The following is a 17902-nucleotide window of genomic DNA, read 5'->3' as shown; positions in this document are numbered from 1 at the left end:
TTTATAGAGGCTATTGTCAGCATCTGTGAAGAAAAACTAATAAATTTCATGAAAGTTTGTAACTGCTCTTTTAATTATTTATTTTTTTGTTTTCTGTGTGTTTGGTGATAGTAGAAATGGTTTATATAAAGCTTTTTAGCTGCGATGCGGAGGTTTCTGTGGATACCACACATGTGGATATTTACATAACAGACCTTGTATCACAACTGATGAAACAGAACCGTGCTTTACTAAAATCTGGCTTGATTCATTTCAATAATTTGGCAGTTCCTTGGTGTCAATTTCACAACCTGAAAAAAAATGGAAGGGTGATATCAGGTTTATGAATCTAGTCTACTGTTAAGAAAAAGGAAAACAAATAAATTTTCATCTGTCAGATAGAAAATACCTTCTGGTACTCTTCAGTCCGTCAGTGCCTGGGGGAGGTGGCGTACAGGATTCAGGAACAGAGTGGCCCCTTATCAGGGCATGACCATCCATCTGCGGCAACAGTGGGGCTGTGAGCAGACCTAGACTCCATTCCTACAGATTCTTCTACCAACAATGTGGCCCCACCTAGTTCCCACCTCCTGACTCTCATGCTGTGAGTCCCATGACTCCTGGGCCAGTGACCTCTCCTGTTGCATCCTTTTTCTCCTGTGGTCCACATCACATCTTATGCAGTCAGTCTTGTCTCTGTGTTTGTATTTCTGTCTGTGTGTCAAGGTTGCATCTCTGTAGTCTGTACTTCCTGTCTTATATTGCCAGTGCCGAGTGTTTAGTTAAGTTTCTGTTATTCTTTGTGTTCCTTTCCACCTGTGTCAAATTCTTGTATTTAGTCTATTCATGTGTGTGTCTCCTTATGAAGTCTGTTTACTTTTTTATCTGTACCAAGCTCTTGTGTTGTAGTCAGTTGAGGTTTCCTGTTTTATTTATTCATCATTCCATTCAGGTGTTCTCTTCCCTGGCCTCATTTGTGGATTTAAGTTTTCAGTTTTCCTTTGTTCCTCATTGTATTGTGATCCGTCCTAAACCAGGCTGTGTGCTCTCTCCTAGTATTAGTGTTTCTAGTTTCTATGTTCCCAGTTCAGTTGATGCCCGAGGTTTGTGTTTTCTGTGTTGTTCGGGCATGAAATTGGAAATGCTGTTGCACCCTCAGACCTGATTCTAGGATCACACTGTTTTTAAATGTACACATTTGTGTGAAAAAAACAGTAAGCAGCAGTCTGTCAGAGTGGGCTCCTGAAAGGATTGCTGCACCTCCAGGTCAAAGGTCAAACCCTCCTCTATGCCTCAGTTTACTGAGCACTGAGGTATTTTGTGTCACAAAATAAGCAAATAAAAAAAATAAGTTTAAGGTTTGGATAATCATCAAAAATGTGGTTTGCTGCATGCGGGCAACATCCCACATAGCAAAATTTGTATGGCCCGGATCTGGCCTGCACAATGTGCCTACATGTGGCCCATATACTGCAAAGAATGAAGGCCCTTTGGTGGCCCTCTTCTTTGGAGCACAACTTTAACAGTTTCTGTTACATTTTCTAAATAGAGACATTGACTGAATTTCAAAATTCTCCCCTTTCTTAGAATTCATGAAGATCATATCTTTATAACTCTTTTTGAACTACTTTATGTTTGGACATTGTTTCAACTGCATATTCAAATGCTCTACAGTTTCACTACACACAGAAACACTTGCTTTGAACAGAATCTGTGCTCTTTGAATTTCCAGTAGACTTGCAAGTTTTAATGTTTCAGACTGCAAGAATAGTGCGTTTGTATGATCCCCATAACCTGCATTGTGGATAATTTGAACTGTTTTTTTAAGAGTAAAAAATGAATGTAATGTACTTTTATAGTTATTTCCCCAGACCTCTATACAATAGCTTAAGTAAGGTGAAACCAGTGAACAGTAGAGAATATGAAGTGATGTCCAGTCTAATACCTGCTTTGCCTTGTTAAGGATTGCAATGGTTTGTGATACTTTAGAATGAATATATCTTATTTGTGCTCCCCAGTTAAGTTTTCATCTGTAACTACCCAACCATTTATTTCATTTTTTCCCCTGACAGAGGCTCTGCAGAGTTTAGACAAATCAGAGAAAATTACAATTCTGATCTGGTCTCTCATCAGAGGCAGCAGATAAACCAGTGCAAGTAGTGCAATACAAATATATTCTTTAAATATCATACAATATGATTTCCTGAATTGTTTTAAATGGTGTCTCTCATAGTGGGAATGCACTTAGAATGCAAATTTTACACCCCTCCATGATTTCTAAGTGGGGGGACTTGCAAAATTGCAAGGTGTTCAAATACTTATGTTCCTCACTGTATATCCCTTTACAAAAAAGATGTTCTTTTAAATATAAAGCAGCTCTCTCTCTCAGGAAGACAATACCCGCTAGTGAGTTATTTAGAAACACAGGAAGTTCTCAAAAGCAACACATTCTCGTTTCAGTCTGATGCTCACACAGTCAGCAGCAAGCCAACATGCAGGTCAGAGTTTCCAGCATCAGACTCTGTGAGTACTGACATTATCTGTCAATAAAAAGATATTAAGTCAACTGCTGAGAAAATGTATGTATGAACTTAAAGGGAAATTATTATATCCAAAACACACCCATACAATTTCATGCATTCATTATGCAAATTTGTAACTTCTCAATGATAATCTCTTTGTCCATATTTCCAGTGGTGAACATGCTGTTTTTGTTTGTTCCAAAAGCTGGATTGAGTGTTTCTCAAAGACATAGTAAGTAGTTCAAATTCAGCTTGAGGCATTTGAGATACTGGGGTATAAAAATAAAGTTGATTTAATATATCACATACATCTCATAACAACTTGAACGTTTCTGTAACTGCTGCAGTTGCTGTTTTTAGATTCAAATCTGAAAGAGTACAACAAGGGTACTGCATTAACCTTTTAAAACACAAAAATAATTCTCTGAAGGAAGCATACAAAAGAAAGCATGGAAATGCATATTTACTTATTCGGTAGATATATATGTGTAAATATTTTTTTGTTATTCTGAAAATATTTCAGCGATATATTAGTGCTTAATTCTTTTCTGTTTGTATTTCTCTAAAAAAAGAAAGAAAATACCTTTGATTTTCTGTCTCAGATTCAGGTTTTCCTCAAGTTGCTCCAAACAGACAGCAGTTCTTTGAATTAGAATCTATCACGATCAGCTGTGAAGGGCTAAATGGACTGAATGGATGGAGAGTGATGAAAAAGATAAATGGAGATGTTAGAACATGTGCTTCATCCTGGGAAACATCTACTGGGCCTTGCAATATTATTAATGCATATCCAAAAACTGACAGTGGAGAATACTGGTGTGAATATGGAGGAAAACAAAAAAGTAACACTGTCAACATCACTGTAGCTGGTATGTACATGGAAAGAAATATCAACTATATATTGACATATTTAGGTAATTTACTTTTTAGATCAGTTGTTTTGGTATATCATAAATGGCACAATATTTTTGAGAATCAAGTATTACCAGTAAAAGAGAGTTTTTCAGATAACAGAAGCATCATGATCACAATAAGGTCTGTTATAAGTGTGAAATAATGTTTTATGTCTTAAAAATAATATACGACCTATTGACTGTAGTAGTTGAAATATTTGTTTGTATGAATAATTTCAACATAAATTCCACATAAACATAAATCTTTTTCTCCAAGTCCACAAAGTTTTCAGATCATTTGTCATTCACATTTAGATGGTCCTGTGATTCTGGAGAGTCCTGTCTATCCTGTGATGGAGGGAGAAAATGTGAGCTTGTATTGTAGAAAAAAGCATGCAAACTGTAGCTTCACTGCAAAATTCTATAAAAATGGTGCCTCAATTAGGAGCAGCTCAACTGGAAACATTACCACTCCCACTGCATCCAAATCTGATGAAGGACTCTACAAATGTAGTATTGCTGATACTGGAGAATCACCAGAGAGCTGGCTTAACATAAAAGGTGAGCTATGCCTGTGTGGGTTTTATTAACCACAGGTTATGCTTTTGTTGAATTTTGTTTTAGCCGAAACTAACTATCAGAGAACTGATAATACCTACAACTGCACTGTAATCCCTAACAGTTGTCCTAGCTCATAACTAATAAGCTCATAACACTCAAATGTCGTTTTGTAGTTGAGCAAACTATAAAGTATTGAGCTCTGTTGGCTTTTATGCAGCTTTAATTGAATAGGGCTCAATATTTTTTAGCTAATTTTTTTGGAACGCTCAAAAAGTTTAAGAAGCATATATTAGTGACGTTCTGGTGGGTGGAGTCTTGTTGCTCCCTCAGGAAAGCTGAGTCAGCCATCTTGAATTTACCTTGATGCAGGGAAGATTTGGCCAGCCCTGTGGATTAAGAGTCCCCAACTTCAACCCTCCACGACCACCACCTTATTTTTTTTCATCAACTGCCCTAAATTTGGTAAGTCTAACGTGTTTTTGTTTTGTTTAAATTTAATTTCGATAAACATTCTTTTTTTTATTTTTTACTGGAAATATATTCGTACTTTGTGCACAGTGAATGTTTATTATAAATGAATTCGAATCCAAGTAATTGTAATTTTAGAAGTTTTCGAATGTGACAAATACGTAATGTTATTTCAAATTAGAATGGTGTAACGTTTTGGCGGTTTTCCGTGGGGGACAACATTTCCCATAATGCATTGTATTCTTGCCCGGGAGGTTGACGGTGGCAGTTCTAGCTCCATGCGTTTGAACTTTCTACTAAAACTTTCTACTGTCCGTTTCTACCGGTTGTCGTATTCGCCGGTAATGCACGTGCATATTGTGAGTATACTTATTTCAATAATTGTCCGTGTTACACAGTCAGTAGTTTACGCTGTTGAGCTGTGTGTGTGTGTGCTAGCATGAAGCGAACAATAATAAACAACATGAGTGTGTTATCATTATTATTATTTCAAGTTTGTTATTTAAGTTATTAAGCTTAGCAACACACCTATCAACATTAGTTTGAAACGGTTAACATGAACAGACTGAACTGGACTTAATAACAGGAGTGCATATAATCTTAGTAAATTATTGTGGTGAGTATCAGCTGCACTGGGTATGTAAATCGGGCCATCCAGCTGCGGTGCTGAGTCGACGTCACACAAATGTCACTTGATCAAGGAGCAGATCTGCATCAGATGAGATGAGCTGACTACGTGTGTGTGTGCTGTGCAAAAAATGTTTTTGAATGTTAATAAGTCGTCTTTGTGCACATATTGTTTACAGATATCAGACTGCAAAGAGTACTACAGAGAGTCAACATTTCACCAGTTGTCAGTGGGTGAGTTTTATAATTTGTCCTAATTTAAATAAAAAAATAAATACAAAGAAACTAGAGAATTTTGCCCTGAATTATTCAAAATTTTTAGATTTTTTTGGGTTACCCTTCTAGATTGACAAGTTTAGCCCGTTACACAAAAAGTTTGGACACCCCTGATCTATAACAATGACAATCAGAACCAACACTTTGTTTTTACTCTGCATTTGTGTAAATACTATTCTAATAGATATTGTATGTTCATCTAGGAACAGCATGATGTAAATACAAGACGGGCCCTCGTCCTTCGTGCACTTCCTGTGTACCTGCGTGAAGATGCCTCCACGTTATTCAGGACTTGTGATGTAAGTGTACTGGCCTCAGCATCAACCCCTTTGCCTAGCTGTTCAGTCAAATATATGACATCACTCAGAACTCAAGGAGAACCAGGGTGTATATCAGGAAGGAGGTTCAACACAGTCCTCATCTGACTTGTTTTCTCCCATATATCAACTATTGTTGAATAAGATTGCAAGAAGATTGTTACGCATAAACCAGAAAACATGAAAATAGTTGAAAGATTATTAAACAAAAACAAATCCACAGATAAAAACTCTCCCTTTTAAAGTTCAAGTGTTCTATTTTTTTGGAGGTGCCATGTTGTGGTCAGAGAAATGTTTGGTAAATAACAAAAACAAATATCTTGGCATATATTTATTATTGAAAACATTTATTTAAACATATGTTTTGAAACCAAACCCAAATTAAGATTATTGTAATGCATCATGATGTATCGCAATATCAAATTAAATCGTTGACATTATAATCCTAAAAGAAACGTGTGACTTATGAAGATTCACACCTCTAATCAGTAGCATGATTTGTGTCCTTGTGGGGCTGAACTCATTCTTGTATTATTTTTGTTTTGCAGTCAGCAGATGGTCCAGACCCTACTGACACTCCTGTGGCTCTGCTGACAGTTGTCACGGATGACACTACTGATTCGGCCCTCTTCAGTCCCGAAAGCATCTGCATTGTCGTTGAGGATGAAATACTTGTGAATGGTCCCACAAATCTGGCTGAGTCATTTCTCCTGCTCTTTGGGTACATCTATGCACTAGACCTACAATACCCAAAGAAACTTGAGCTTACATTCACATTTATCCAGAAGGTTGTGATGTGCCTTGAGGACAACAAACCACTGAAAGGGCGTCTACTGATGCTGAAGAATGATTTGTTCAATGAGTGAATCACTCAGAATGGACTACTTGTTGAGCTGAGTATTGAGGAAGCTTTTTTTTTGTTTGTTTTTTTCCTAATCATTTGCCTCTCCTACCTCACATTTAAGATGAATGACTGTTCAGTTCATGCACTATTCATGTTTAATGTTCTGTTGCCTAATACGTAAATGCACTGCCTTGATGTTTGTTCCCTATAAGTACAGCAGTGGAAACAGTACTGGTTTTTTTATGTATTTTTAAAAAAGAAAGTGAGCTGCAGCTGTCAAGGTACAGTAAGTGTTAAATGCCTCAATGTTCTAATAGCTGCAATTGCTGTTAATACTGAAAATGTTATTGAATTTTAGAATTGAGATGGAGACCCTTGGAGTCTTTTTTCTCTTGTTTTATTTATGAAGCACTTTTTTATGAGTGAGCTCTGTTGTTTGTGCCTTTTTAAAAGCACATTGTGTTTAATAAAAAGTTGTTAAATTGTTAGTGTTGTTACTTTCATGTTTTCTAACACTTTTAGCTGATTATAATTTACTGGGCAAACAGTTTAGAATTATTTGTAAGTGTATTTCCCACAGTATTTTAAAAATATTGAAGATTTTAAGTGTTATTTCCCATATTATAAGTTAGAAAATATGAAAAAGTTTGAGTTTATTTCCCACATCGTATGAGTTGCAATATGTAAAATATTTTGAGTGTATTTCCCACCTTAATTAAGTTGAAAAATATTGAACATTTTGAGTTTATTACTCCATAATTATAAGTTGAGGAATATCAACATTTATGAGTTAACATTGAGGTAATTTAAGGCAACTGCAACTATAATTTTTATTTTAGTTAAACTTAAAACTTTTAAAAACATCACTAAAAAATTGTTGTGTAATCTGTTACACAACAATTTTTGAGTTCTGTGAACTTATTAGGTTTTACAGTGTGTAGCATTTTGAGACTAAAGGCTTTCTAAAGTCAGATTTTGTAAAGGAAAACATAAATTTGTTTCATTATGAGATATTGACTGTTGTTTTTTCCTAGCTGCTTTTAACTGTTAATTTGGTTTATTTAAAATGTAAAATGTTGTAAATGAAATTATATTTCATATTTAACAATTAAAAATTTCTTGAGATAATAATTATTCTGAATTGTCCCAGTATAATGAAATTATAAGTATAATGAAAATTAAAACTGGTGAATAAGAATCACTTTTCATTATCTTTATAGCAACTGATTTTCAAGCACACGGGCCTTCTCAACCCACTGGACTTATTGTGCTGCGCTCCATTGGTCTCATTTTTTTGTTGGTGACTTTTCTTCTCTTGGTGGGACTTCCACAATATTGGAAACATAAACTGTCATTATAGGTACTCGAAAAGAAAAATAAAGTTTTATAAATTTTACATTTACATTTTTACTCTTCAGTTATAACAGATAGCCATCTTTAATAACTATTGTTATGGTTCGGTGTTGGCAGTGTATTGTTTTAGGCGTTTTGGCGTGACTGTTATGTGTTTCCTGTTTTACTTTGAAAGTCTGTGTTATCTTAATGTGTTCAGATTACGTTTCCCTGTTCTCGTCAGTTCTGCGTTGCCCCAGCTGTGTTTCCCTCTTGTTGTCCATTTTCCTGATTGCTCCCCCTAGGTATTTAAACCCTGTGTTTCGGTGTGTCAAGGTCGCGATCTCCCCCCCCCCCCCCGTTGTAAATAGTTTGGCGCCTTGTGTTGTGATGTAAATAAATATCGTATTTTGCTTTAAAGAAAATAGTTGTCGATACTTTCGTTTTGGGATTATTTTTGTGGAAGCCTGTATTAGTCTTTTTTATGAGTTCGCCCTCCTTAAGAGCAGTGAGCTTGGGGGCCCTTTTTCCCTTTTTTTCTATTTTTCCTGAGTTGCACGCCGGTTGCCTAGGCCGGGGTGTAACACTATAACCAAGTGCTAGTACATCCAAAACATTGTTGTCAAGATTCTTCTTTCACTACTTATTAAGTTACTTTAGGGAAAACTTTATTGATATATATATATATATATATATATATATATATATATATATATATATATATATATATATAATTATATAATTTGCCAATTGTCATAACAAACCAACAACCACAATTAACACTTTTTTTCATTGTCTCCACAGACAATACAAGGTAAGGTAATTTACCTGTTTTTAACAGACTGACAAGAATAATACAATAAAAATTATAAAATATATAGAACTAAACATTAAATCACAGGTAAAGTCTCTCAGGTAAAGTTTCCAGATGAATAGACAGCTTTAATGTCAAAACCAGAAAATGGGGAGTTTTATAGAACTTTTAATGTTTGTTCCTTTTATGACTGTCAGAGTTTGTCTTCTGAGAAAATGCAAGTGCTGGTAAGCATTTTAGAATCAGGACTAGAAATGTACAGATAAAAATAACAACATGAAACCCTCAACATATTGTGCAGCAGCAGCTGTTGGTGTGATATATTTTACAGTCTGTGTTCTATTTAAGGAATCAGAATTAAAATACTAAATACCAACATACAGATTGACAAGTATGATAATCAATGTTACATCATCTAAGCTAGCAAAGTCTTTACTAATTAGTTAAGATGGTAGTTTTATAAATAATGACATATAAAATGGAAGACTGCATTTAAACCTTTGTTTTTTCACATTGCTTGGATGCTCTTTAGTGTGAGACAGGTTATCTATCTAAATTGTAGATGCAAACAGAAAACTGAATTATTTTTTCCATTTGTGTATGAATCAAAGATATGAATGACAGATAAAACCAGTGCAATCTAAAATAATAGTTAATTATAAGCCCACAAAAAAAAAGAATAATTAAAAAACAAATTAATACATTATGACTGGACATAATGAAGTGCAATTTATAGAAAAATAAACTGGTAAATTACAAATGAAGGCAAAACTTTTAATTTGAGGGTAAAAGCTACAGGAAGTGCAGAATTATTAGGCAAGTTGTATTTTTGAGGAATAATTTTATTATTGAACAACAACCATGTTCTCAATGAACCCAAAAAACTCATTAATATCAAAGCTGAATGTTTTTGGAAGTAGTTTTTAGTTTTAGCTATTTTAGGGGGATATCTGTGTGTGCAGGTGACTATTACTGTGCAGAATTATTAGGCAACTTAACAAAAAACAAATATATACCCATTTCAATTATTTATTTTTACCAGTGAAACCAATATAACATCTCCACATTCACAAATCTACATTTCTGACATTCAAAAACAAAACAAAAACAAATCAGCGACCAATATAGCCACCTTTCTTTGCAAGGACACTCAAAAGCCTGCCATCCATGGATTCTGTCAGTGTTTTGATCTGTTCACCATCAACAGTGCGTGCAGCAGCAACCACAGCCTCGCAGACACTGTTCAGAGAGGTGGACTGTTTTCCCTCCTTGTAAATCTCACATTTGATGATGGACCACAGGTTCTCAATGGGGTTCAGATCAGGTGAACAAGGAGGCCATGTCATTAGTTTTTCTTCTTTTATACCCTTTCTTGCCAGCCACGCTGTGGAGTACTTGGACGCGTGTGATGGAGCATTGTCCTGCATGAAAATCGTGTTTTTCTTGAAGGATGCAGACTTCTTCCTGTACCACTGCTTGAAGAAGGTGTCTTCCAGAAACTGGCAGTAGGACTGGGAGTTGAGCTTGACTCCATCCTCAACCCGAAAAGGCCCCACAAGCTCATCTTTGATGATACCAGCCCAAACCAGTACTCCACCTCCACCTTGCTGGCGTCTGAGTCGGACTGGAGCTCTCTGCCCTTTACCAATCCAGCCACGGGCCCATCCATCTGGCCCATCAAGACTCACTCTCATTTCATCAGTCCATAAAACCTTAGAAAAATCAGTCTTGAGATATTTCTTGGCCCAGTCTTGACGTTTCAGCTTGTGTGTCTTGTTCAGTGGTGGTCGTCTTTCAGCCTTTCTTACCTTGGTCATGTCTCTGAGTATTGCACAACTTGTGCTTTTGGGCACTCCAGTGATGTTGCAGCTCTGAAATATGGCCAAACTGGTGGCAAGTGGCATCTTGGCAGCTGCACACTTGACTTTTCTCAGTTCATGGGCAGTTATTTTGCGCCTTGGTTTTTCCACACGCTTCTTGCGACCCTGTTGACTATTTTGAATGAAACGATTGATTGTTCGATGATTACGCTTCAGAAGCTTTGCAATTTTGAGACTGCTGCATCCCTCTGCAAGATATCTCACTATTTTTGACTTTTCTGAGCCTGTCAAGTCCTTCTTTTGACCCATTTTGCCAAAGGAAAGGACGTTGCCTAATAATTATGCACAATTGATATAGGGTGTTGATGTCATTAGACCACACCCCTTCTCATTACAGAGATGCACATCACCTAATATGCTTAATTGGTAGTAGGCTTTCGAGCCTATACAGCTTGGAGTAAGACAACATGCATGAAGAGGATGATGTGGACAAAATACTCATTTGCCTAATAATTCTGCACTCCCTGTATAATTACAAAAACAGTCACCAACTGATTGGGCAGTTCCCTAGTGGAGGTTTCCAGTATGTCACGGACTCATCTTTCAAACTTAATTAAGTTAAACACGAGAAACACTTTCCTTTTTACATTTTGAACCACCATGCAGACCTTAATTGTCTGGAAAACATTTTCCAACAAATGCAACTCAACAGTTATATAAACTAATATGAAGTTTTCTAGATGTCTGATTATTTTCTTTTGTTACACTATATTCAAACTGGGTGGTATTATTATACTTTTAGGAGAATTCCTTCTATAAATCAAAAAAAAAAAAAGAATGAGGGTAATACTTGTCTCCGGTAGCTTTGTGCTCTTTAAAATTAAATATATTATTCCATCCATCCATCCATTTTCTCCTGCTTATCCTAGGTCAGGTTGCTGGGGCAGCAGCCTAAGCAGAGAGGCCCAGACCTCCTTCTCCCTGGCCACCAACTCTAACTTGTCCATGGGAACACCAAGGTATTCTCACACCAGCCCAGAACTATGATCTCTCCTGGTTCTGCCCAAGGGCCTTCTCTGGGTGTGACATGCCTGGGACACCTCACCACGGAGGCATTCATGTCAGATGCCTCATCCACCTGAACTGGCTCCTTTCAATGTGAAAGAGTAGTGGCTCTACTCTGAGCCCCTCCTGGATGGTTTAACCCTTTAAGACCTACCATAGAACAAAGTCCACCAGAGCTTATATTATATTTTTACATGTTGTGGTGCCATTTTTTGGAGCATTTCAAGTTGCTATACATCAATACAACCATTATAGCCCAAATTTTAATAATATGTCTGCATTAAGTGCATAGTAATTACATAAATTGCAAAAAAGTGCAATAAACTACAAAAAAATTGAAAATTGTTTTTGTTTTTTTTAACATATATTTCTAGTTAGAGAAACTTAAGAGGCTTATCCCTCAAAACTGTAAATACAAAAAAGTTGCACAAAATAGTTTCCCACCACAGGAAATTTATTTTGAGTGTCTTCATAGTTTTATTTTTGAAATACACCAATTTTTATATAGTGCAGGTAAAACGAAAATAAAAATTATAGTGCAAATTTGCAAATAAAACAGCATATGCATCAAAATAAACTATTTCCACCAGTGCAATATGAGTACTACGCATTCCAGAAACGACACCGAAAGTCATAAAGTCAAACATAACTTTTAAAAACACCAGTATAGGCTCATGAGGCCCTAATGGTAAAAAACTACATTTCCGCGAAAATGACGTCTCTTCTGGTTTCGGGCAGGTAATGCGATAGTTCACGCTGACATCTATTCTAACGTAGGAAGTGTTACGAACAGCTGATCAGATCGGCAAAGCGTGTTTCTGGAATATTATGTTTGTGTTGCTGCAAGTGCTTTTTATGCAGTTTTTGCAAAGGTATATGTGGAAGGAAACCGTGACCTAGGACAAGCTGATGGCACAAGATGTAAGTACAACTCCTCCGGTTTCATATGCAAAAAAAATTATTGCGCTAGCTCACGTGGTTGCAGAGCTACAAGGATTTAGAAGTAGTTGCGCAAAACGGAGCATGCCCGCTCTGACCGATTTTAAAGGGTTAAGTCCTTACCCTATTTCTAAGGGAAAGGCCAGCCACCCTTCACCGCAAATTCATATTTCTGTTATCCCGTTCTTTTGGTCACTACCCAGAACTCATCACCATAGATGTAGTGGGGATGTAGATAGAGCAGCAAATCTCGAGCTTCACTTTTACACTCAGCTCTCTTTTCACTACAAAGCTGCAGTCACAGCACTAATCTGTTTCAATCTACCAATCTCCCCCTCCTATCTCCCCTCAGTCATGAACAACACCCAGAGATACTTAAACTCTTTAGATGTCTGGGTTATCATTTCCTCCACTTCACACTTGGCTGCTCTACCACTCCAGCGCAAACTGGAGGCGACTACATGATGAGGCCAACAGAACCTCATTATCTGCGAAAATCAGAGACAAGATTCTGAGGCCAACCAAGACGAAGTCTTCTGCCATTTGTATACTCTTCAAAATTCTGTCATTAAAAATTATACACAGACTCACTGACAAAGTCTAGTACTGGGAGAGTCTAGCACCCACTGGGAATGAGTTCAACTTATTGTCAACAATGCTGTCCAAAATCTTGCAATAGTTTTATAAGGACCAAATGTCTCATAGCAACGGGCCAGAAAACCCAGACTCCTGAAGCACCTCCTACAGAATACTACGAGGGACACAGTCAAATAACTTCTCCAAGTCCACAAAACACATGTAAGGGGTGTCCAAGTTCATAGGCTGCATCCTCCTGAGGACCGGGCCTTTGCGCGCTACGTGGGCTGGGTCCTCGGGAGGCTGGGTAGGCCGGAAGTGAGCAACTGTATAATTGGAGGGTCTAACCTTCAGATTCGCGTCACCGGATGTCTCAGTGGAGTTTAATAAACTCAGCCGTCTGCTCCTTGCTATCTAAAATATAACAGGACACTGGCGTAAATTCTCGATCATGTCACTCTTCTGTTTAATCAGTTTTCCGTGTGAAGTTTATTCAGCTGTGTGAAAACTACAACTTCAATCTCAGCCAAACTGATTTACTCACAACCAAATAAAACACTGAAAAAAGCCAAACAGTAACATTTCTAAGTTATCTCACTGAACTATATTTATCATCTTTAACCTGAGTAGCGAACGACCGTGGAGGATTGAAAACGATGTGCTGGGAGTTCGCTGTTTTCACCGGCTCTAGTGAGCCGGCTAGCTATCGAGCTGGTGGGTAACAGACGTCTCAGAAAAAGTCAGAGCACTTTTGCAAATATGTGATGTCTGGATAAATCAAGCAGATATTTGAAGTTTACACAGCTACATTCTCGCCTGAAAATATCTTAAAAGTTTATTTTATGACCCAGAAAGAGTAATAAAAGTAATATTAAAACTAAGTAGCTGCCGCCATTGTTGGAAACTGGAATTGGCTGGGCTGCTATGAATTCTGGGATATGGTGGGCCACAAAGGATACACCCGACCCATCCTTCAAATCTGGGGAAAAGGAGGACGCATTTGTCAACCACATTTGGAGGAGAATTTTGGGCAGCCTTCGTCGCGTCGTTGTGTTGTAATCGGCCTACAAATGTGGCTTCAGGAGGATGCAGTCTATGAATTTGGACATCCCCGTAGACTGGTTGGGCTAACTTTCATGCACACTCACCTATCGTCGAGAGAGTAAAGAGCTGACCCAGTGTTCTGTGACTGGCATGAAAACTGCATTGTTCCTCCTGTATCTGAGATTTGACTAACGGACAAACTCTCCTTTCCAGCACCCTGGCTTGCTGAAGATTCTGTAATTTACCTGTTGCAGTTTTTCAAGACTGTCTCTGACCACAGTCTATGACAATGTGTATGTATGTTCTGCTGCTGCTATTCTGACCAGTGTTGTACACTATAGAAGTCAGCTTGAAAAAAAAAAGTATGATCTAAACTATGTATAAATTGTACAGTATAAATTTTAAACATATTAAAGTTTCATGTTGGAATTGAAATTGTTGCATTTCTGTTTCACTATTATTATAGACAAGTGTCATTTTGTTATCTATGAGATCCACTGGATTCTGATGAAGAATATCTTCAATGACAAAAAGAAAGACAAAAAAAACATTTCAATTGCTGAATCCAATATTTTCCAGTGCTACTACAAAGCAAAGCAAATTATCAGCATATGTAGTACCACTACTGTTATGATTATTAGTATATATGTATTAGAGCAGGGCGATATGACCAAAAATATTTATCACGATATAGATTTGAAAATTTGCGATAACGATCTAACTGACGATATAATTGACACTAGACAAAATACTTTACAACTCCACAACTTTATTAGTGCAAAAAACACATCAATGTATTTTCACTTAAACAAGCAGCTGTTTTTTACGTGCATTAAAGTTATATATACAGTGGGGCAAAAAAGTATTTAGTCAGCCACCGATTGTGCAAGTTCCCCCACCTAAAATGATGACAGAGGTCAGTAATTTGCACCAGAGGTACACTTCAACTATGAGAGACAGAATGTGAAAAAAAAATCCATGAATTCACATGGTAGGATTTGTAAAGAATTTATTCGTAAATCAAGGTGGAAAAAAAGTGTATATATATATATATATATATATATATATATATATATATATATATATATAATCACTTTAGTGCTACAGACATTAAATCCGTCTGATTTTTTTGGAGCATTTTTGAAAGTCATGTCATTACTTAGTCATTGTTACACTGTGTTTCAACAGCTGAATATGTTCTCACAGAGAAAGAGACATACTTAGCCAGCTTATTTTTTAACATCTCTAACAATAACCTCACTAGAAACCCACAGACAAAAATGTATGAAGCTGAGCACCCTCAGTTCAACATGTTGGAGCTGAAGGTTGTTTGCAGGTCATGGAGTATCATAATGAAAATGGTATTTGGCATTGCTATCATTAGATTTAATTTTAACTGGTGGTCATATGCTCAGCCACTTGGCAGCTGAAGCAGAGTGTTTGCAAGTGAGTGAAATATTTAAAATTAACAAACTGTTTTAAATGTGGTACCTTATTTTTTTCATCATTGTATTTCATAAATTAACAAAACTTATTACAGTGGCCATAAGGCACACCGGAATATAAGGCCCACTGTCGATGAACGGGTCTATTTTCATACATAAGGCGCACCGGATTATAAGGTGCATTAAACAAAACAAAATCAGATAAATCAAACTTTACTCAAATCATCCTTCTTGCTTCCTCCACTTCTGTACCATTGATGGATTATCTCAGTTGTTCTCCTGACTAAAGTTTGGTCCGTTTACAACATCCTCCTATGCGATTGCATTTGCCCATAATCACGGGGAACCCTCACGTTAAGTTTTATCGAGTGGAAAAAAGTTAGCATTCATCCTCCAGCTTCACTGTGTTTATGTTATGCTAACATAGCTGTGTCGCTAGTCATCACATAGCACATCATTATATACCAGCTAGTCCAACTTCAGTAACCCTACAAACATGCCTGGATGTTAAGCTTAATTGTTACACCTGGAAAAGCAGCAACGCTGATCATTTTACTAAAGATGAAAGAATTTAGACGGTTTTCAACTCTCAGTGATGCCGCAGTGTTTGTTTGACTTTGGGACCTGAAACGGATAGAGTTTTGGACCCAGATTACTCAGCGAGGCTATTGACTACAGTAGCTGTAATGCTCCGACAATTTACCAAGTGGTGCGGTTTCGTAGCTTACCAAAGTCATACTAAAACATTTTTTGACAGATTTTTGAGTGCCATGTACCACATAAAATCGGTTCGCGGTCAGTAAGCACAACCAGAATTCATACATAAGGCCCCCCGTAAGGTGGATAGTAAACACTTAAAGGATTATAAGTGTGCCTTATAGTGTGGAAAATACAGTAAATAATTTAGAAGGGCAACAATTTGTAATTTTCTGGGTGCTGGAAGTATAATTTCCAGAATGCTTCAGCTTTCATTTAAAAGAAAAATGAATATTTTGAAATTTAATTTGTATTCAAAACAGAATCGACCGTAGCAGGCTGACCGGAAACAGTTCATGAGGGTACCAACTCAGTTTTAACAGAAGAGGATTTGGATCACTTCTATAATACAATCCAAAGCCACGAATGAATGATATATTAGTCTCCATTGTTCTTTTTTGATTTTTAATGTTACTGAAGTTATGAAAGCTATGAAAAGAACTGTCAAAACAGTAACATTTAGACAGAAGACAGTGAACATTTCTGTGGTTATTAACAGAATTTTAATGTTTTAGATTGTGCAGGCTACTTACTTTTATATAAAGAGTGTGTGTTGATTTATAATACAGGGTGGTCCATTTATATGGATACACCTTAATAACATGGGAATGGTTGGTGATATTAAAGTCCTGTTTGTGGCACATTAGTATATGTGAGGGGGCAAACTCCTCAAGATGGGTGGTGACCATGGTGGCCATTTAGAAGTCGGCCATCTTGGATAGTCAAAGGAGCTTGCAAAGAAAAGCGTCTGGACTTCTTTAAGTTGCTTGAAGACATTTCACCTCTCATCTGAGAAGCTTCTTCAGTTCTAAGTTCAAATTCCTGAGGTCAGACGGCCCAGGATGTGAGTGGGCGTTAAGGCGTCTGGGGAGGGACACCACATTGTTAAGTCTGTCACAGACTTAACAATGTGGTGTCTGCTGTACAGTGCAGCGAGGAATGCCCAGACCTCTACATTGGAGAGACCAAACAGCCACAGTCTTCGAACTCCATACTCTACAACATTTCTAGATAAATAATTTACAACTGATGTCAATGGACTACTGAGTCTACTAGAATGTTGATGATGGCTTAAGATGGTCAATGAGAATGACTAACCAATGTGCGAGTAACACTGAAATTGAGTGATACTATCATACTTTTAAAATCATACTATATGCAAGAGAATCACTTATTGTGGAGTTATATGTATTCACAACAACTCATGTCCTTAAAATAACTATACATTTTTTTTTTTGCAATATTGCTGTTTAGTAAGTTTTCACATCTAAGAATATGAGCTAAGTTTTACCATCAATAGACATTTTATTTTTAGTTTACTAACGAGAACCCAAAACCATCTTGTTTATGCTGTCACCTCACACAGTAAAGATGCTCTCAAAGAGCTATTTTGACATTTGTCACGTACTGTGGTGACCACAGTACGTGACAAATGATAGTGTCATGAACATTGGGTTATATTAATTTTGTGCACCATGAACTCTTACTGTCATGTACCAGTAAGATTCTAATGATATTATGTTATATTATATTATATCATATGATATAATATATTATATTATATTATATCATCTATAAAAAAAAATAAAACTGCAGAATTTGTATGATCTGAAGTATTTTTCAA

The 17902-nt window shown here is 36.8% G+C and overlaps 1 protein-coding gene and 1 long non-coding RNA gene across 2 annotated transcripts; both read left to right on the top strand.

The window, feature by feature from the left end:
* The first annotated feature begins 2471 nt into the window (after positions 1-2471).
* Positions 2472-4308, top strand: LOC146579085 (high affinity immunoglobulin gamma Fc receptor I-like). The gene is made up of 5 exons (XM_085267905.1): positions 2472-2502; positions 2674-2733; positions 3104-3370; positions 3710-3955; positions 4286-4308. Exons 1-5 carry the CDS (start codon positions 2472-2474, stop codon positions 4306-4308), a joined length of 627 nt encoding a protein of 208 aa, XP_085124031.1.
* Positions 4309-5229: 921 nt separating this feature from the next.
* Positions 5230-6740, top strand: LOC146579084 (uncharacterized). Its single transcript, XR_014890290.1, has 3 exons — positions 5230-5284; positions 5530-5625; positions 6192-6740. It is a non-coding gene; the product is annotated as an uncharacterized LOC146579084 (long non-coding RNA).
* The last annotated feature ends 11162 nt before the right edge of the window (positions 6741-17902 follow it).

The sequence above is a fragment of the Mchenga conophoros genome, linkage group LG3 (genome assembly GCF_057382185.1).
Source record: "Mchenga conophoros isolate Kocher_MC1m ecotype Shallow Benthic linkage group LG3, M_conophoros_male_GT1.1, whole genome shotgun sequence".
In the NCBI taxonomy this organism is placed as follows: Eukaryota; Metazoa; Chordata; class Actinopteri; order Cichliformes; family Cichlidae; genus Mchenga; species Mchenga conophoros.
Note: the sequence above shows the minus strand (reverse complement) of the source record. Positions and strands in the feature narration are given on the sequence as shown.